General features: G+C 35.2%; 1 protein-coding gene and 1 non-coding gene across 3 annotated transcripts; one reads left to right on the top strand and one right to left on the bottom strand.

Moving 5' to 3' along the window:
* Positions 1–953: 953 nt before the first annotated feature.
* LOC115700644 (4-alpha-glucanotransferase DPE2) lies at positions 954–14,249 on the top strand. 2 transcript variants are annotated; one of them, XM_061102370.1, is made up of 23 exons: positions 954–1,211; positions 1,322–1,363; positions 1,667–2,058; positions 4,931–5,048; positions 5,153–5,208; positions 5,317–5,448; positions 5,538–5,660; positions 5,800–5,996; positions 6,281–6,359; positions 6,886–6,924; positions 7,530–7,649; positions 7,741–7,842; positions 8,082–8,165; positions 8,258–8,500; positions 8,583–8,783; positions 8,998–9,069; positions 12,283–12,399; positions 12,504–12,601; positions 12,778–12,937; positions 13,073–13,171; positions 13,261–13,458; positions 13,554–13,647; positions 13,731–14,249. In XM_061102370.1, the coding sequence occupies exons 3-23, from the start codon at positions 1,714–1,716 to the stop codon at positions 13,958–13,960; spliced, it is 2,907 nt and encodes a 968-aa protein (XP_060958353.1). In that variant the 5' UTR covers positions 954–1,211; positions 1,322–1,363; positions 1,667–1,713; the 3' UTR covers positions 13,961–14,249. The 2 variants fall into 2 exon arrangements, with proteins under 2 accessions (XP_060958353.1, XP_060958354.1); XM_061102371.1 differs by having other exon boundaries at positions 954–1,363; positions 1,671–2,058.
* Positions 14,250–18,529: 4,280 nt separating this feature from the next.
* Positions 18,530–18,636, bottom strand: LOC133030712 (small nucleolar RNA R71). The gene has a single exon (XR_009684260.1). It is a non-coding gene; the product is annotated as a small nucleolar RNA R71 (small nucleolar RNA).
* Positions 18,637–21,017: the final 2,381 nt, after the last annotated feature.

Raw genomic sequence — 21,017 nt, 5'->3', positions numbered from 1 at the left:
TCTCCCGAGCAATCAAGTCGCATTTAATGCTGCATGGGAGGAAGCGTGTTGGGACTGTAACACGCAATAAAGTCTGACCAAGACAACCCCCAAACAAGAAATACTACAAGAATGATCATTTAAGTCTAGCGACGGCTACTCTGCGAAGAGTCACGTCAATCACAAGACAAAAAGGACATTCTCCATAAAAACCCTACAGCACCTAGGGATTTGACCATGCATCACCCATGGTATATTCATCGGAAATGCCCAACTTTATGGATACTTACAGACACATGTGTAAGAACAATTCTAGGGATTACCCCACCAAAACACTATAAATACCCCCTCAAAGCTCATTTAATGGGGTCGAGAATCTTGGTTTGCAAAAGAGCAAGAAGAGAAAATACTCACCAAGAACATTCTCTGTATTTATGAGAAAAGCATTCTCTCAAGTGTAGAATCTGTATTAAATACATCCATTAATAACAGTGGCTCGTGGACTAAGGCTTATTAACGCCCCAACCACGTAAAAGATCTTCATCTCACTTTCTCACAGCTCTTTATTATAATCATATTTTAATAGTTGCCGAAAACCTCGGTCAACAGGTATTATTATATATTATTGTGCTTAATGTTATATACAAAGTCACCTTAGGTTTATTATTAATTTTAAGATAGTATTATATGAAAATGTGATATATAATCCAATTTAATATAATAGAATTCAATACAACTTTATATAAAATCAATAATAATATTGACAAATAAAATATACACTATATATATATATATATTTTTTTTTTTTTTTGTTGAAAAGGTAAAATGGACACTATTGGTATCTCTGAAACATATTAGATGTAAAATTAATATAATGTATTTGGTATCTCAAAAAAAAAAAAACAATGTGTGGTGGTTTCATTTTCGAAAGGCGGGTGGGTCCGGGTGTCAGTCAGTATATCTCCCGTGAAAGCGGCACTCGAATTCACGTTCTCTCCTTACTTCTTCTTCTTCGAGGCTCTATGCTACAAAACAAAACAACACCAGTTTCTCATTTCACAAATAACAAATATCTGAGACTCCGAACCAAACCAAATCTCACCTCATCACTCCGACAAAAACGCATAACCTTTCCTTTATTGTTGTCACTTTTCCTACTGCAAATATCACCCACCATACACAACTTGAGTGATACTCCTTCCTTCCATTTTGGCTCTTCGAACCCAACAAACGCACGCCGCTTTCATATAATATATATTTTTAGTTTTATTTTTCTCCAAATTTATTCCTTTCTCCTTATGGCTTACTTCTGACTGGAGCAACATTGATTTTTTCATTTCAGAATCTCAGCTGTTTTTTCCTCGTTTCAGGTTATCTCTGGAAGGTATATGTATCTGGGTTTTCTTTATTTTCTTCTTTAACAGTGAAGTTGTCGATTTATTTTGTTAAATCCTCTCTGGTTTGTAATAATTTCTTTTCCCTGAAAATGGATTCAGGAGGAAAAATCAACACTTTTTGATATTGTTCTCTTGTTTACATCTTTTTCGCTTTTCCCGAAAGTATTGTATGTATTGTACCTGGTTTCTCTTTATCAAAGGATTTTTTCTTTTATTAATTGGAGTTCCCTTATTATTTTGTATCGAGTTTCGGAATGCATTTTTTTTTGACAGTTTACGTTTACCTTTAGGTAGAAATTGAGAAATTTCATCTGGGTCTGATCCGAATTGGGAGGTAATGGCTAGCCTGGGATTGTTTTCTGGGACCAAGTGTGTGAATGTGAGATTCAGGTTACCATATTATACACAATGGGGTCAAAGCCTGGTGGTTTGTGGTTCTGAACCAGTGCTTGGTGCGTGGAATGTGAAGAAGGGTCTGTTACTGAGTCCTGTTCATGAAGGCGATGAGCTTCTTTGGTGTGGGACTATTGCGATTCCTAAAGACTTTGAAAGTGAATACAATTATTATGTGGTGGATGATAATAGAAATGTGCTGAGGTCCGAGATGGGAAAGAAGCGTAAATTATTACTGCCTGAGGGAATTCAAGATGGTATCTTAGTGGAGTTGCATGATCTTTGGCTGGTACTATGCTATTTCCTCTCTTCCTTTGGATTATTTTTCATTGGATATTCCTTTTTCTTTTATTTGCTTGAGATCATAGCATATGAGAGCCGATACTGGGTTTCTCTCCTTCGCCTCTTTACTTAGTGGTATTAGTAGTTAAACTGTGGCAATCTTTTGAATTATTTAAGATTTCTGAATCTTGAAATGCTGCTCCACTTCTTAGATGTTTAATTACTTTAATAGCCAATGAAGTGGCTCAAAATGAAACCAAAAATAAATAAAATAAGAAGAAATCAGAAAAAGTTAGCTTATGAATCTTTCAGAAATCCACTTTTGGAGTTAACAAGTATTCTTTTTCTTATTCTACCTTTCTTTATTTCTTTACTTTTTTTTACTTTTTGTTTCGTTTGTATTTTTCCAGCACCATAGCATTCTCCTTTTGTTTTAGTTCAGTGTGTGGATGCTATTCAATTCTGCACTTTTCATGTGGTTGTAAAATTATATAGATGTAATCGTATTTGGTCATTTAATAAATTTAGAAGTAGTTTTTATATGTAATATTTTTCATTTAAGAGTAATTATGTCACATATATATATATGTGTATATATAAAAATTATTAATAGACAAGAAAGGAACAAGGAATTACAATAGTCTTTCAAAAAAAAAAAAAAACAAGGAATTACAATAGAATAGAGAGTAGTATGTGGTTATACGCATAGCCTAGTGACACTATATATCTCTTTACAAGAAAAAAAAAAAAAAAGAAAAGAGGCAAAGCGTTGGTAGATGGCATAATTAGATTTAAAGTAGCACCCATAAAATACCAGAAATAGTTGTGAAACTGTTAGGAAAAATGAGAAGAAAATTGACCAAATTAACTTTTTATTGTCAACGAGAAAAATTAGGGTTTTTCATTCTTAAATTTATAGCTATCGGGGATTGTCTTTTTTCTGCCTGCCGACCTTCCTTGGGCTTAGGTGCGGTTTGGTCGGGATTGTGTTTTGCTACTACAATTCGATTTTTGCTACTGCCATTAGTCTTGTCCCTGACATGGTTTTGAGTGTTTTAGTCTTGTTTCCGTGATTGGTTTTTTTTTTTTTGGTATTTAATGGGCTAGATGTGTGCTAAATTGCTGTTTGCCTTCTGTTTTTGAATGTTTTGAGATCAATTCTGATCTTTGTTGTTTCAAACTTGAATTATGAAATGTGTGAACCTTTAGATTTCTATCCCCACTCGAAAAAAAAGAAGAAGATTTGAAAATGTAGAAATAATTAGTATTTATTGTGTTAGTTAGTGGTTAATAGTTGAGTATATTTTTCTACATGGTGTTAGAGCTTTAGAAACTCAAAGATTGGGAAAAATCTCAATTTTTTCAGCTTTTCTCTTAAAAAGAATTAGGGTTTGATACTCTTGATGTTCTATCTTAGAAAATCACTTTGAAGTATGTTATTGATTTACTCAAGGAGACTGGTATGCTTGGATGTAAACTAGCAACAACACCTGTGGAACCTAAAGGGAAGTACAAGAAGAAAGACATAGACAAGCCAGTAGACAAAGGGATGTATCAATGACTAGTGGAAAGTTGATCTATTTATCTCACACAAGACCTGCCATTGCTTTGCTGTTAGTTTGGTTAGTCAGTATATGCACAGCCTTTTAGAACACTTGGAGGTAGTGTACAAGATATTACGATTCTAAAGAAGACACTAGGAAAAGGTTTGTTGTTTAGAAAAAATGATGAAAGAGGCATAGAAGCTTTCACAAATGCAAACTGGGTAGGTTCAATTGAAGACAGAAGATCAACATCTGGATATTGTACCGAGGTATGGGGAAACCTTGTTACTTGGAGAAGCAAGAAGCAACCTATTGTTGCTAGAAGCAGTGGTGAAGCTAAGCTTGCTCGGGAATATGTGAATTAATCTGGATCAAACGAGTTCTTGAAGAGCTACAACTTGAGACGACAAGTCCTTTGAAACTATACAGTGACAATAAATCAACTATTAATATAGCACACAATCCAATTCATCATGATAGAACCAAACACGTGGAGGTGGACCGTCATTTCATAAAAGAAAAATTGTAAAAAAGGAACTATATGTAATTTATGTGCCAAGAAAGCAACAAGCTGCTGATTTGTTGACAAAAGGATTATAAAAAAAAAAAAGGCTTTGATGAACAAGTATGCAAGCTGGGCATGTGGGACTTGTATGCACTAGCTTGAGGGAGAGTGTAGAAATAATATTTATTGTGTAAGTTAGTGGTTAATAGTTGATTTGTAATTAATGTCTATACCTAGAATATTTCTTTGTACTCACCCCATTTAAAGGCCTTTCCAATAGTGATAAAAAATAACATTCAAGAGTATATTTTTCTATAGAAAATACAAACTATAGAGTGTGATCTTTGAAGGAATGAAAACAGAGGTTTCTTTTTTTTTTTTTTTTTTAAGTTAAGCTGTTGTATGTCAATACAAAGACAATTCTTGATCTTGGATTGTAAGATAAAGTTGACCCTGTTAAAATGTTTAACTTCATTGGCTTTATTTATCTATTCTACTAAACTTTGTCCAGTCTTATTCAATTCAAACTACAATTGTTGCTTTGTTATGGCTCTATATAGTTATAACTTATAGTTGAGGACCAAGGGTCACTGCAGCCTTATGTTGCTCATAGTTTAATTGAGTAGGATCAGATTATCAATTACAGTTGACTTCTCATAAAAGTTGAGTTTGGTATCACTGTGATGTTGTCTTATTAAGATTATTATATGTGATGTGAATAGTTGATTTAATTATATTCCCATTTCATTATGTCTGAGAAATAAAGAAAGTTGGTTTGTCTGATTGACATCTTCATATAACTTTTATATCTCATGACTCATGAAATCCAGATTGGTGCTGATGCACTTTCTTTCACAAGTGCCTTCAAAGATGTCATATTCCGCACTAGGTCCACACTTAAGGTAGAAAGGCATCTAGGATTAATCAAGAATAGATTAGACAATGAAGGTACTTTTACTCAAGTTGATCTTTCTTAATTATTATCATTGATATAATTTGCTGTTTGGAAATTGTATAATTACTAATCTGTTACTCAATTCGTTAATGAACAGATTCTGTCATTGTTCATTTCAAAATATGCTGTCCAAATATAGAACAAGACACATCTGTAAGATTCATTTTTCTAGTGCAGCGCAACACTTTCTACTGATTGTTGTTTTTTTTTTCTTTTTTCTGCCCAGACTACATCCTACTGATTGATGTTTCATCTTATCAGATTTATGTTATTGGTAGCTCCTTCAAGCTGGGGCAATGGAAGATTGACAGTGGTCTTAAACTGAGCTATTCAGGGCAATCAATCTGGCATGTGGACTGTGTGTTGCCGAAATCTCATTTTCCATTAAAATATCCTTGTGGAGCTTTAATGTTTATTTAGCTAATTGTGCTTTGTCTATTTTAGGCTTTCTCTTTGTTTTCCTTAACAACTATTCCACATATAAGTACTGTAAATACAGAGATGCAGGAAACTTTTCTTTGGAAACTGGTGCTACTCGAGACCTCTCTCTTGAATCTTCAAATGCTAAACTAAGATATGTAGTCCGTTCAGATGGCATGATGAGAGTAAGCTACTGGCCATCCAATGAGAATGATAAATAATCTAATGAGTGTTGCATTGCATAAGAACTTGAGCATGTTCCTAAAAGTGTTACACTGTACTTGAACTTCCAGTGATGGCCAAAATATTTTGCTTGCTTTATAGGAAACGCCTTGGCGGGGTGCTGGTGTTGCAATCCCCATGTTTTCTATTAGATCGGAAACTGATCTTGGAGTTGGAGAGTTTCTTGACCTGAAGTTGCTAGTTGATTGGGCTGTCGAGTCGGGGTTCCATCTCATTCAACTTTTACCAATTAATGACACATCAGTTCATGGAATGTGGTGGGATTCATATCCCTACAGGTATATAAAAAACTTTTATATAGACATTCATTTAAATAAAGACAATGGTGGTATCCCATCTTATTTCGGAATCCCAATTCGCTACAAGATTCTGCTAAGTGATATGTTATTTTTTCTGTTCTATTTTCTTCATGGGCATGCTTTTCATAAATTCAGATGCTTTGTGATCAGGCAGTAATATTATCTTTATTGTTGTTGCTATACTTTACAATTCAGGTTTCATTACTTTTTAATAGAATCTTGTCTCATTTAAAGTTTTAATCCTAACTTATTTTGTCCTGCAGCTCACTGTCAGTGTGTGCGTTGCATCCTTTGTACTTGAGAGTCCATGCACTTTCCGAGAATATACCTCAGGATATTAAGGTAAGAATTGGAACAATTATTTGCTTATTTAAAAAGAAGCTCAAGTTAAATTTATGCTGTCCCAAAAAGTATGCATTGTCCATGCTGAAGAACACTTCATTATTTGGATATGCAAAATTGCAATATGGTGCCCACATTAAGTAGTTTTTCACTGTTGCAAATTTCAGTTATCTGTTTGATTGCATTGAAGGAGGATTTGGTGTTAGTACTATCTATGAGTTGATGTTACTGTAGAGTATAGGCACACTGATGGTAAAATCTACGTAAAATAAAAGCCTTACACTATTCATTTCTTAAGAATACATTATCTACTTCTAAGATTTGGAATTTGAGGTATTGATTTTAAATTTGTTTTAAAAAGAGGCAAGTTAGGTTAACTCGTAGCCATTAACTTGATCTTTTTCAGTTTTTACATATACATAATTATATATAAAGAAACAGAACATGTATTCATGAGGAAATTATTTGGTTTTTTTTAATTCTTAACTGATTAATTTTCCATTTCTTCCATCTATCTTTCTTACAGGTAGAGATTGAAAAGGCAAAAGAACAACTAGATGGCAAGGTAGGCCTTAGGCATTCTATGATTAATATATCCTTGTTATTGGTTGGAAATTCCTCCTATCTCAGTAGTTCTTGATTAAAAGATGAATCTGTTTGCTTTATTGAACAAAGAAATTCCAAGCTTTTGCGAGGTCTGGATCTCTCCAACTAGATCTATGATCTCCCAATTTAACAAAATATCCAACTGACTCTCAATCCTCACTAGGCCACCTGTAAGAATCTGACCAGGACACAATTTAATTAATTAATTGATAAGGGCTGACTAAAATACTATTAATTAATTAATAAGGACCAACTAGGATACAATTTGTTTAATACTCCTAGAATGTGCATTTAATATTGGCCTATCAGTTATCTCGTGAAAGAAGGCCTCAATTGTTTGAATGATGTTTTGTTGAAAGCACTTAGGAAAGTAATGGGAAATTCTAATAAGTCAGGTTAATGAGAGTATCATTCTTTGTTGCTCTCACTATGACCAATTGTTAAAACCAATTTTTTTGTTTCCTCATCTTTGGGGTTTGCTTCCTTTGGCATAATAATAGTGATAATGTAAGGATATTACTATAATTGCTTTTGAAAATTAATTTATTATATTGTGTTCTGCAGGTTGTCGATTATGAAGCCACCATGGCCACTAAACTTGCGATTGCTAAGAAAGTTTTTGCACAAGAGAAGGAGTTGATACTTAATTCCAGTTCCTTTCAGGAGTTTCTTTCTGAGAATGAGGTTTTAAATTTTCTGTTGCTTCTTGCACTAATATTGAAAATGATTTGTTTGCAGCAATTGATACCTTCACTCCTGTTATAATTTTGCGTAGGATTGGTTAAAACCATATGCAGCCTTCTGCTTTTTGCGAGACTTCTTTGAAACATCAGATCACAGCCAGTGGGGCCGCTTCTCTTATTTTTCAAAAGAAAAGGTAATCATCTAGTTGAATTAACAAGTTGGCTATAAAAAGTTGGTAATCTGCTTCTTTTTTTGTTCTTCTTTTTCTTGCATGTTTGCGCCTACTATTTAGTTTTATATCTTGAGTATATTGTCTGATCAGTTTGCGCACAAAAGTAAATAATTAGAGATTGAATTCAGTATGATGATTATGGAAAAGGAATATGTTTCAAATATATCAAAAACCAACAAAGCTTTTTGTCTATATTACAGCTTGAAAAACTCGTCTCTAAGGACAGCTTACACTATGATGTTATCAGCTTCCATTATTATATTCAATATCATCTGCACTTACAGGTAAGTAGTTCTACGTATCTATTTTGTACATCACTCGATGTCTACAAAAAGATAATATGGCAGAATTGTTTGGTTATGTTGTGAAATGCCAGTTGTCAGAAGCTGCAGATTATGCAAGAGAACAAGGCGTAATATTGAAAGGAGACCTACCTATTGGTGTGGACAGAAACAGTGTAGACACCTGGGTTTATCCAGACTTGTTCCGCATGAACACATCTACAGGAGCTCCTCCAGATTATTTTGACAAAAATGGACAGAATTGGGGATTTCCTACTTATAATTGGGAGGAAATGTCAAAAGATAACTATGCTTGGTGGCGAGCTCGTTTAACACAGGTTTATACGCGTAACGAATCTTAATTGTATCTTTGCTTTATTGAATTATTTTATGAGATGAAGACCAATGTTTCCTTGACAGATGGCAAAATACTTCACTGCTTATAGAATTGATCATATATTGGGCTTCTTTAGAATTTGGGAGCTCCCGGAGCATGCTGTGACTGGACTAGTAGGAAAATTCAGACCTTCCATCCCTCTTAGTCAGGAAGAATTAGAACGAGAGGGAGTATGGGATTTTGATCGCTTAAGCAAGCCATATATTCAGCAGCAATTCTTACAGGTTACAGAATTATTCTTATTTTAAATTTCAACAGATTCTTACAACTTAGAAAAATTTTTGGTTTTCATGTTTGTGTTATTAATCGTAATATCAGCCTTTCTCTTGTAGATTACAATTTTAGGTCTTGTCTAAAGTATTTATGTTTCATTGTTGTAAATTATCCATTTATCATTTTATTACTGATGCCTTTACGTTTTAAGTTTTTCCTTTTCAGGATAAGTTTGGAGTTTCTTGGCCTGTTATTGCTTCAACTTTTATGAACGAATACCAGAAGAACCAATATGAGGTGTGATAATCATAGTCAGATTTTTATTTTTCTGCATTTTCGTAATTGCAGTTAGAACTTAGAGTTAAATATTTGTAGGTATTTCAGATTTCAGTATGTTATGTTGTTCTTTGTTTTGATTATTTACTTCTAGGAAGCAGCAACAAACAATAGGTTAAACTTTAGGCATTTTTTCATGTTCTTTTGTTAGAGCTTCATGTCAGACAGCATTGCGGCTGTTTAGTAGTTTGATCTCAAGTCATGTCGAACAAACACTTTTTAGTAAGATGAGTATTATTTATTTATATATTTTTGGTAAGAATAGTAAAATGCAAAATAATCATGATTGCCAAAGTTGATATTTTCACACAAGCACACTTTTAGTATGATTTATGAAATAGCCAATTAGCTAGGATTTTAACATATGCAATATCAACGGTAGTGTTAAGGATATATTGGATAAAGCTTGCTAGATTTCTTATTGATATTGATGAAACGAAATACAAACTCCCAAGCATTTGAGAGGCTTGGTCCCTCTGAGATGACCTAGAAACAATTCTTTAGATGATTCTCATGAGCTAGGCTCATCTATTTATACAAAGAAATCCCATGTCGTTAATAACACACTTCCCTTTAACTCCATACCCATCTCAGCCACAGAAACAACTAAATTAGACCATCAAGGAATTAAAGAAACATCACTGCTCTCATCTTCAATACTCGTGTTTCTCATTCCTTCTACTACACAATCTCCCACCTCTTTAACGCATCACAAGTCTTTGATGTTGCATAGGATGTCTCCCTGTTCTTCTAACTCTTCATCACCTTCTACCACAGATGCATCACTATCTGAGGAGTAATCATTGATTTCCTCATCTCTTGGGTCTTCGTCTTCTTCCCTATTATCAAACTGTAGATTGCCAGTGTTTCCATGGCATTATCCTCTCGATTTGGCCAAACTGATTTCTTCTTCCTTGTATAAACTTTCCACTACTATTCATTGATGACAACCTCTTCTAAATCATTCTACTCTCTATTATTCAAAACCGATACTCCTTTATCTTTTTTCTGCTCTCCATAATCAGCACAGAAATTGATGACAGCTTCCAGAAAGTTCTCTATTTTTCAAAAAAAAAAAAAAAGAAAAAGAGAGGATCTCTTCTCTTTTTCAAAAAAAAAAAGAAAGTTCTCTATTTTTAGGTCGGATTCGACGACTTAAATGCCCTTCAAAGAACTCACGAATTATTTTAATTGGTTTCTTTGTAGGAGAAGGAAACCAGTATCTCCTTTATTCAATCACCCTTTATAGAAATCGTGAGTTGTTTCAGATGGTTTCTTTTTTCCAAATGAATCCATACTAACATGGATAAGGCCCAGTACTCATCTTCACGATGCCTCCCCAACTATTCCCTTTGGAGGCCCCACAACAATATCATTCCAAGACCCTCCGCTATCTTGGCCTAACGTGATACTATGTGGCCCATTATGCACATACATCATTTGGCCCAATAATGACTTTCCAGGGCCCATATCCACCTGATTCCTAGGGCAATTGTTACCATCCCCTCGTTCCTTCTGTAGGCCCATTGGGCTCAAAGCAAACGACTTCCCCTTGCCAACTACTTCGAAATTATCCATTAGGTTCAAGTAAAACCTAGAATTAGGATTTTTGTAAATAAAAAATCCTCTGCCCAAGAAAGCTTTACCAAAACCTTTTGAAAATTTGTTGAATACATGAGTATCCGATTCAATCCAACCTTTTTTTCTTCACTGGAATAGCCCTGGCAAATTCTGGTCTAGACATTGCTCTACATGATACTTATTATGTGGTTGCACATTTCCATTATGTACTTTCTATGGGAGCCGTTTTTGCTTTATTTGCAGGATTTTACTATTGGGTTGGTAAAATCTTTGGATCTAATCTAATCATTAATTGGATTTGGAAAATCATCATCCGATCAAATCCAATTAGACCTCAAAATCCAATCCAATCCAATCCAATCACTAATTGGATTGGATCTGTTTTTTGATTGGATATCCAATTACACACCTAAATTTCAATATTAACTTAAAAATATGAAGAAAAATACGTAAAACTAAGTATCACTTTTTATTTAAGGTGAAAATATTTTAAGTGGGAGATAATTTAGACAAATCAGTATTGAAGCTGATGTTGATGAGTCTCAACATCCTAGGTCTCGTATGTCGGATCCTCCTCTGCTGGCTTTTTCATCTGACTTGTCAAGTACCCCATTTTTCCACGACCACACGTGCACATCTGTACTACTTGTGACCATATGAGGAAGTTATCACCATTCAACCGAATGGTTGTGATTTGGACAGAGTGAGAATCAGAAGGATTAGTTTTGGCTGGAACAGTGGCTGGAAAGTGGTAGATGTGACTGGAACAGTGGTGGATTTGGCTGGAAGGTTTGTTGATTCATTTGAGGCGTCACACATGGTGAAGAAGGAGAAGAAAACTTAGGGTTAGGGTTAGGAGGTGGCTGGCTTTGATACCAAGTAGATTAGGGTAAAAGTATTTTCTTTGATATTTTAATCTATACACAAAACAGTGTATATAGCTTACATGAATCCCTATATAAAGGAACAAAATAAATATACAATGAGATTATGCCTATAACTTCTTTCCTAGAATAGTGATGTGGCAGCTATACAATAATATTTCCCTAGTAAATATAAAATTTTCCTACATTATAGTTTCCCACACCTCTTGCATCCCACTGAATCTAATCTTGCTGCTACAGAGACCTGGCTCTTGATACAGAGTAGTTAGAGGATTTCTGAATGAGTTCTTGAAACCTTTTACTGAATTTACAAACTTCAAAGAATTCGATAGGCTTTGGTTCTCTCCAAGAATGACCTAGACAATATAATTTGCTAGACAACCTTTCCCCTACTAAGTCTTTCTATTTATACAATTCCCTCCCCAACCGCTAGCCGCACTAGTCACAATAAGTAACTTCAATTTAATTTCTTTTATTTCTTCTGAATAAGTAATGTGTAACACCATACTGTATTTTTTTTTCTAAAATGTCAAATGCAAAGGGCCCGTTCCATAAAAAAAAATACCAAAGGGCCCTGGATCGTAGACGATTATGAAATGTTCTGCTTTAAGCATGCGTTTTTGCTTATTTTGACATCTTTCTGCCATAATACGTTGTGAAACAGGACATGGGTTTTTTCTCTTATGTAGTTTCTTTCATGGCTTTTTAGTTTAAGGACGACAGTAACACAGAGAAAAAGATTGCCTCCAAGCTGAGGTCACTTTCTGATAAGTCTCTATTAGAGAATGAGAATAAGACACGGATTGATCTCTTTGATCTTCTACGGGTACAGTAAATTTTTTTATGCATTTGTCATATTTTCCACTACCATCCTTGTTCTTAAGACTCGTATGTATTAAGTTTGTTTTTCGGTGTTGCTGTTTTTTTCAGAATGTTGTTCTTATTAGAGATCCAGAGGATCCAGGGAAATTTTATCCTCGCTTCAATCTGGAAGATACTTCAAGTTTTCAGGATTTGGATGAGCACAGGTGTTTTAATAGTTTTTCGATCTGAATGAATTACTCTTAATAGTTATTAAGACTTTATTTTTAAATTTCTTGAATGCATGTGAAAATAATCTGTTGTTTTACAGTATATAAATGATTCTTTTTTCTTGAGACCGTAATTTAGTATCAACATGGAAACTCTTTTTTGTCGTGAACAGCAAAAATGTTCTGAAAAAATTGTACTATGACTACTATTTCCATCGACAAGAAAATCTTTGGCGCCAGAATGCTCTGAAGACTTTGCCAGCTCTCCTGAACTCATCAGATATGCTTGCCTGCGGGGAAGATCTGGGTCTAATTCCTTCTTGTGTTCATCCTGTACGCTCATTCAACCTCTCATTTCAAATGAAAGTTTCAAGTCTCCATGCCTTATTATTTAATCTCCCTCCCTTTTCACTTCTGAGTTTTAGACCTATGTCAATGTTAGGCTTTAATTGATCAATCATGATTCAGGTTATGCAAGAACTAGGGTTAATAGGTTTACGCATCCAACGCATGCCCAATGAACCTGATTTGGAGTTTGGTATTCCTTCTCAATACGACTACATGACAGTAAATACCTTTTTTCTTCCTCTGTTTATTTTTTCAGCATATGGCAGAGATGCTTCTCCATCTTACTTTCTTGAGTGTCAACATTGTAGGTGTGTGCTCCATCTTGCCATGACTGCTCGACCATGCGGGCTTGGTGGGAGGAAGATGAAGAAAGACGACGAAGATATTTTAAAACTGTTGTTAGCTCTGACATGTTGCCACCAGATCGATGCGTTTCAGAAATTGCACATTTCATCATAAAGCAACATGTTGATGCTCCATCAATGTGGGCCATTTTTCCGCTTCAGGTATTTGGATTTTGGTTGATTGAACACATTGATATTTTTTCGTCATATATTGTTTAACATTTTGACATGTTAACTTTGCGCCTCTGTACATTCAGGATTTGTTGGCCTTGAAGGAGAAATACACAACACGTCCTGCAGCAGAGGAAACTATCAATGACCCTACAAATCCTAAGCATTATTGGAGATTCCGTATGTATAGTCTTTGGTTCAATTGTAGACAATTTTGGTTTTAACCAACATACTGATTTCAACGACACTTTTTCTTAACTCAGGCGTTCATGTGACCTTGGAATCTTTGATCAAGGATGATGAACTGATAACAACCATTAAAGATCTTGTACGTGGAAGTGGCAGGTCATATCCAGGGGGACATACCGAAATTCAAGCAAAGCAGGAATTATCATTTTCGTCCACACAGAAGCAGCCTGTTGCCAATGAGAAGGAAAAGATCTCTGTAATATCACAAGGAACTCCACAGAAAGATCTCCTGGCTGTCCGCTGATGATAACTTGGTGAATTCTATTTCCTTCCTGCATTGGTAAACCCCCATAAATACGCTCTGGTTGACCAACAATAGTTCATAGGAATAATTGTTCAGCCTAGATGGTGTCTTAGATTGATTTGTTTTCGACCAGCAGGTGAAAAAATATAAAATAAAAAGCCAGAGAGAGGGACTACAAATACTGCAAAATTAATAAGTGATCTATCTGTAATGCCATTCATTTTACATGAAATTGCCTGTATGTATCTGCATGCTTATGGTTTAGTTTCATATTTTCATTTTTGTTGAACTTTAGCTTTATGGATGTAAAGTGCGAGTGTTTTCAGTAGCATCTATCATCTTTGATGTTGGGCAATGTTTCTCACCTTAGGAAAAAGAGCCAATAGAATTATTGTACTGTTGATTAATAAAAATTATTACATTTTGTGAAATAGGAACCAATATACTCTAATACTATGCTTCAATTATTAACTTAGCTCTTTTATTACACAATAGGAGTGTATACATAGTTCAGTTTTTGTAGGAAAATTAGTAATAAATTTTTTCTATTTGTAAAGTTGTCACACTATTTTTTAGGAAAATAATAATAAAACTTAATTCGCTATCTTTGTTTTCTCATTTTTTTCTTAATAGGAATTTTTGCAAAGCTTGTATGTACATGGTTTGTGTATTGTAAATATATCAAAAAATATACTTTTTTATTTTTAACTTGGTATCAAAGCCAACCGTTTCGTAACCTTAACTTTAATTGTTTTATTTTCCTTCTTCACCATGTTTAATGCCTCAAAAGACTTAAAAAAAATATTCCAATCAAATCTACCAATGTTTCAGTCAAAATTATTCATTTGAACTCTCATTACGTCCAAGTCACCACCATTCGATACAAATGTACAACGTGGTTGTGGAAAAATGGGATACTTGACAGGTGAGAATAAGAAGCCAGCGAAGGAGGATTTGACATATGAGATGTCGATGCTGAGAATTCAATGGTAATGGCGTGGCTTGTGAATTCCATGAAGGAGGAGATCAATTCTAACTATATGTGCTACCTTACAATGAATGATCTTTGAGATAATGTTGTTTAGATGTATTTTGATTTGGAGAACTAATTTCAAATGTTTGAGTTGAATCTTAAATTTGGTGACATACAACAAAGGGAGGACTTTGTTACAAAATATTTTAATTCTCTAAAAATAAATTTGGCAGGATCTTGATCTCTTTGACACATGAATGGCAACCAATACAGGATGAAAAACACCACGAAAGAACTATTAAGAAGACTCAAATTTATATGTTCTTGGCTAGACTCAAAGTAGAGTTTGATGAGGTGAGGCGGAGAATAATTGGTCGACAACCTTTACCTCCAATTGGTGAGGTGTTCTCAGAGGTCAGAAGAGAGGAGTCTCGAAGGAGTGTAATGTTGGGAAAAAAAGTTATTGGAATTGTTGTGAAATGCTCGACTTTGGCTATTGTGAGAGGGGTTTATGGTAGAAACATCAATTATTCACCCAAATATGTTGAGAAGCTTTGGCTGTGGTGTAACTTCTGCAATAAATCTCGTCATACTCTTAAGACTTGTTGGAAAATTCATGGGAAATCTTGGAAAGGCAAAGCTGAGAGACCAGGAAGGGCCATGCCAATGACTAATGAAGTTGAAACTAGTCCATTCACTAAGGAGCAACTAGATCATCTTCATGCATTGCTGAAAACTTCCTCAACCTCACCTGGTATTCCTACTGTTTTCTGATCATATGACCTATTTTTCTAAATTGTTTTAACTTTTATATACCCTGTTTAGGTAGTAAAAAAGTTAAGCTAGCAGATGGTAATTTCTCATCTATTGCAGGAAAATGTTTAATTAAAATTTCTGAGGGGATAAATTTTAAATCTGTTCTCCATATTTCTCAACTTTCCTGTAATCATTTGTCGATTAGTAAACTATCTTGACATTTTAATTGTTGTGTAATTTTTCATAAATCTTATTGCCTTTTTCAGGACCAGAGTTCGGGGAAGACGATTGGTAGTGCTAAGGTGATTAATAATCTCTACTATTTTAAAGATAAGAATTCTAATAATGAAATTGCTCAAGGGTGTAGTAGTAGTAGCTCTCTTTCTGTTCATGATCAAATAATAGTTTGGCATTATAAACTTGGCCATCTTAGTTTTTTGTATTTAAAACATATGTTTATAGTATTATTTAAGAAATTGATTTCTTTATCTTTTCAATGTGAAACTTGTTTATTTGCTAAGAGCCAACAAAAATCTTATGCTAGAAATTCTTATCAATCTTCCAAACTTTTTTATTTGTTTCATAGTGATGTTTAGGGACCTTCAAAGGTTACTACAAGTTTGGAAAAAAATAATTTGTTACTTTTATAGACGACCATACTTGATAACTCTAAGATTTAGAGTTATTTTCATATCTTTAAGCTTGAATTTAATGTGAATTGTGGAGCAATTAATGTCTATACTATGTAATTGTGTTTAGTTTGTTGTGTCTTTGTAATAATTGGAAGTGTGTGTGTTAGTAAGTGTTAGATGGACTTATGTTGTTGTTTTTATGTGTTTCAAGCAGAAAAAATACAAGAATAGGTATTTAGAAATGTTTGGGACAAGGAGAAAAAGGAGCAGGAAAATGATTATTGCTGACTGGCATTGCTATAGCACTCATCGCGTAGCAATTTGTCAGCCCAGTAAGTTTATTTTGGCAGATAGTCCAGCTGGCTTTAATGAAAAGAAAAACGAGCTGAGGTGGCGGAATTTGGCTATTGACTCAACAAACATGTGGAAAATGAAGGACAAGTGGGTGATGATTGGGATTTCCAATTAGGGTAAACTTTGGTACCCTAAATGGGGAGCAAAAAGAAAAGAGGAGAGCAGAATAGAAAAGTGGTGGCTGCACTTGAATAGAGTACGAAAAATACAGCAGTAGAGGTTCCTAAGTACAAAGAAGAGGAGAGTACAAAGAAGAAGAAGATTGAGAAGAAGGAGAAGAAGGCAACAACCAAAGGAAGGATTTGAGCTCATCACTCATTCCTCTTGCTCTCTACTTCGTTTGTATCATTTTCTTCTCTTCAAGTTCTCTTTAACTCCATGAACAATATATTTTCTAGTTTTGAGTTTTTAATTTTAGCTATGAACTAAACTTTTTGAGATTTGGGTGGTTATGAACCCTTGTATGGACTAGTGTTTTGATTTTGCAATGATGAAGTAATCTTGGCTTAGTTCAATTAGTTGTGATGAAATGTTGAATGAATGTTAATTTTTGGCCATTTTTAACATTTAGCAAGCTAGATCTTACTTGGAAAAGTAAGACCTAGTTGAACCCTTCTAATTGATGCATGATTTTTACCTTTACTTTTAGGTATTAATTAGTAGTGAAATAGGAATATTTGGCTACCATGTATAACTAAGGATTTGATGCTCTATTGGACTATTTGTGATCTAAACTGGTGTAGGAATGCATTGTGAGATTGTGAATGGTTTATTGCAAGTTTTGGAAAAAGCTTGCTGGTTTTTTTGAAATCTGTTAACTTTCCCAGGATTCTTTGAGTCATTCTTTGTATCAACTGGGACATACAAGTGGAAATTAATCACTCAAGTCTATTTTCTAAATCTGAAATTACCACCATTTTAATCACTTTTAGTTTCTTATTTTTAGTTTATTTAGTTTAAAAAATTAGTTCTCAAGTTTAGATTCAAGGCTATAAAGTTTTCTTGTGAATTAATGTGTGACTTTATTTTATTTTTATTTGAAATTCTTGGAATTACTTTTAGTTGATTTAACGTTATTTAGTAAAAAGTCCCTGTGGAGACGAACTTTGATTTACTTATCATTGTATTACTTGTTTGTGATTGTGTACACTTGCGCAATTATAAAGCAATAAAATTTTCACAACAAGTTTTTGGCGCCGTTGCCGGGGACTTTAAGTCTAAATTTTGTTTTATCAACTAATTGACATTCTAAGAATTTTTGTGCTTTTAATCTTGTTGGTTTGTCTTTGAAATCTCAGGTATCTGTAGTGTATGAACCAACAAGAGGACTTTGAACTTGCTCCTATTGATCCCGAGATTGAACGCACATTCTGAAGAAGGAGAAGGGTCCAAAAGGCTAAGGGCCGAGACATCATGGCTGAGAATTTTGATGATGATGGGGTTGCTCCACAAATTGTTAATCCCATCATATTGGCAGATGATCGAGCGAGGGCTATAAGGGAGTATGCAGCCCCCATGTTTAATGAGCTCAATCCAGGCATTGTGAGGCCTGAAATACAAGCACCGCAGTTTGAGCTCAAGCCAGTGATGTTTCAAATGCTCCAAACCGTGGGGCAATTCAGCGGGATGCCAACTGAAGATCCTCACCTCCATCTCCGTTCATTCTTGGAGGTGAGTGATTCTTTCAAGATCCAAGGAGTGAGTGAAGAGGTGTTAAGGTTGAAGCTATTCCCATTCTCACTACGAGACCGAGCTAGATCATGGCTCAACACTTTGCCGCCTGATTCTGTGACCAATTGGAATGACCTTGCTGAGAAGTTTCTGAGGAAATACTTTCCTCCTACTAGAAATGCAAAATTCAGAAGTGAGATCATGTCTTTTCAGCAACTTGAAGATGAGTCCACAAGTGATGCGTGGGAGAGGTTTAAGGAACTTTTGCGAAAGTGTCCACATCATGGCATTCCACATTGTATTCAGATGGAGACTTTTTATAATGGCTTGAATGCAGCTTCTCGAATGGTGTTAGATGCATCGGCCAATGGTGCTATTTTGTCGAAGTCTTACAATGAAGCATTTGAGATTTTGGAGACCATTGCAAGTAACAACTATCAATGGTCCAACACTAGAGCTCCAACAAGTAGAAAAGTGGCGGGAGTCCTTGAGGTGGATGCAATAACAGCTTTTGTGACTCAAATGGCTTCCATGACGAATGTTTTGAAGAATTTGAGTATTGGGAACGCTAAAAATATTCAACCGAGTGCTGCCATTCAAAGTGATGAAGTCTCATGTGTGTTTTGTGGAGAAGGGCATGTGTTTGAGAAGTGTCCATCTAATCCGGAGTCCGTTTGTTACATGGGAAATCAGAATTTTAATAGAAACAATGGGGCATTCTCAAACTCTTACAATCAATCTTGGAAGAATCATCCTAATTTTTCTTGGGGGGGTCGAAGGAGCAAGCTCAAGTACCGCACCAGCCCAAGGAAGACAAGCATATCAACCGGGTTTTTCACAACAACCCCGACATTCACAACATGCTCAAAATGCCCAACCAAGTTCTTTGGAAAGTCTAATGCGGGATTATATGGCCAAAAATGATGCGGTGATACAAAGTCAAGCTGCCTCTCTTCGAAACTTAGAGTTGCAACTTGGACATTTGGCCAATGAATTGAAAGCTAGGCCGCAAGGTTCTTTGCCTAGTGACACGGAGAATCAGGAGGGGATGGGAAGGAACAATGCAACGCCATTCGGCTAAGGAGTGGCAAGAATCGAAAAATTCGAGGAGGAAATAAAGGGTAGTGGGGAGCCCACTTCAATCCAAAACGACGAAAAATTGAGTAAAAAAATCGCCCAGAAATTGCGATACCGGACCGGTTGATACAAAGCATCGGGTCAGCAATATGACAGTCAGCAATCCGCACCAGTATGTACTAAACCACCCCTTCCATTTCCTCAAAGATTTCGAAAACAGCAGCAAGATGGACAATTTAGGAAGTTTTTGGATGTGTTGAAACAACTCCATATCAATATTCCCTTGGTAGAAGCGCTAGAGCAAATGCCAAATTATGTCAAGTTCTTAAAAGATATTTTGACAAAGAAAAGGAGGCTTGGCGAGTTTGAAACGGTCGCTTTGACTGAGGGTTGTAGCGCTATGTTGAAGAATAAAATTCCACCTAAATTGAAAGATCCGGGCAGCTTTACAATTCCAATTTCTATTGGGGGACGGGATGTTGGAAGAGCTCTTTGTGATTTGGGAGCTAGTATTAATCTCATGCCCATGTCTATTTTCAAGAAGTTGGGAATTGGAGAAGCAAGGCCAACCACCGTCACTTTGCAACTAGCGGATCGTTCCATGACTCATCCGGATGGAAAAATTGAAGATGTTTTGGTACAAGTAGATAAGTTCATCTTTCGGCGGACTTCATTATTCTTGACTATGAGGAAGATAGGGAAGTTCCAATCATTTTAGGGAGGCCATTTCTTGCCACGGGAAGGACTTTGATAGATGTTGAAAAAGGAGAGCTCACCATGAGAGCTCAAGATGAGCAAGCCACATTCAAGGTTTTCCATCCCATACGTGCCCCGGATGCAATAGGAGAATGCTTAGCAATTGGAGATATGGATCCTAACATGGTTGAGGAGTCCAAATTCAAAGTTAGTAAGAAGGTGAGAAAGAAGATTCTCCTTAAAGAAATTGCTAAGGATCACGAGGCACAAGAAAGCAAAGACAAAGCATCATTTGACTCTAAAAAACCACCCAAAAAGAAGAGAAAGAAAAAGAAGCTTAGTAGAAAATTTCGGTCTCAAATGTTTGAAGTTGGGCAACAAGTAATTTTTTCCAACTCTTTAACGAAGGCTACTCATGGACGACTAGATTCAAGGTGTGATGGATCTTTCTTGGTGGTGAGAGTATACCCGATGGGGTGGTGGAACTTCGTGAAGCACTTTCAAGAAGAAAATTTTTAGTGAAAGGCCAAGGAGTGAAGTTTGGGAGTGGAGAGGTCAACCGAGAAAAGGCCTCTATTTCCTTGAAGGATGCTTGATGTTTGTAGTTTGGGGGTGCCAAAAGAAAAAAAAAAAAAGAGATTGAATTGAAAAAAAAAAAAAAAAAAAAAAAAAAGAATGAAAAGAGAAAAAAAAAAAAGAGAAGAAAAAATTCAATAAAGGCACCCCAAGAAAAAAAAAAAAGGAAAAGAAAAAAAAAAGATAAAAAAAAAATTATATATATAGATATATTATAATTAGTTTAAATAAATGTCATGGTGAAATTGAGATTGTGTTCTTTTCGTTGTGCAGAGAATCAAGTGAAAAAGGTTGTGGAAGTGAAGAAATTTTGATTTGGGCA

Source organism: Cannabis sativa, chromosome 8, assembly GCF_029168945.1.
Source record: "Cannabis sativa cultivar Pink pepper isolate KNU-18-1 chromosome 8, ASM2916894v1, whole genome shotgun sequence".
NCBI classification, from domain to species: domain Eukaryota; kingdom Viridiplantae; phylum Streptophyta; class Magnoliopsida; order Rosales; family Cannabaceae; genus Cannabis; species Cannabis sativa.
Note: the sequence above shows the minus strand (reverse complement) of the source record. Positions and strands in the feature narration are given on the sequence as shown.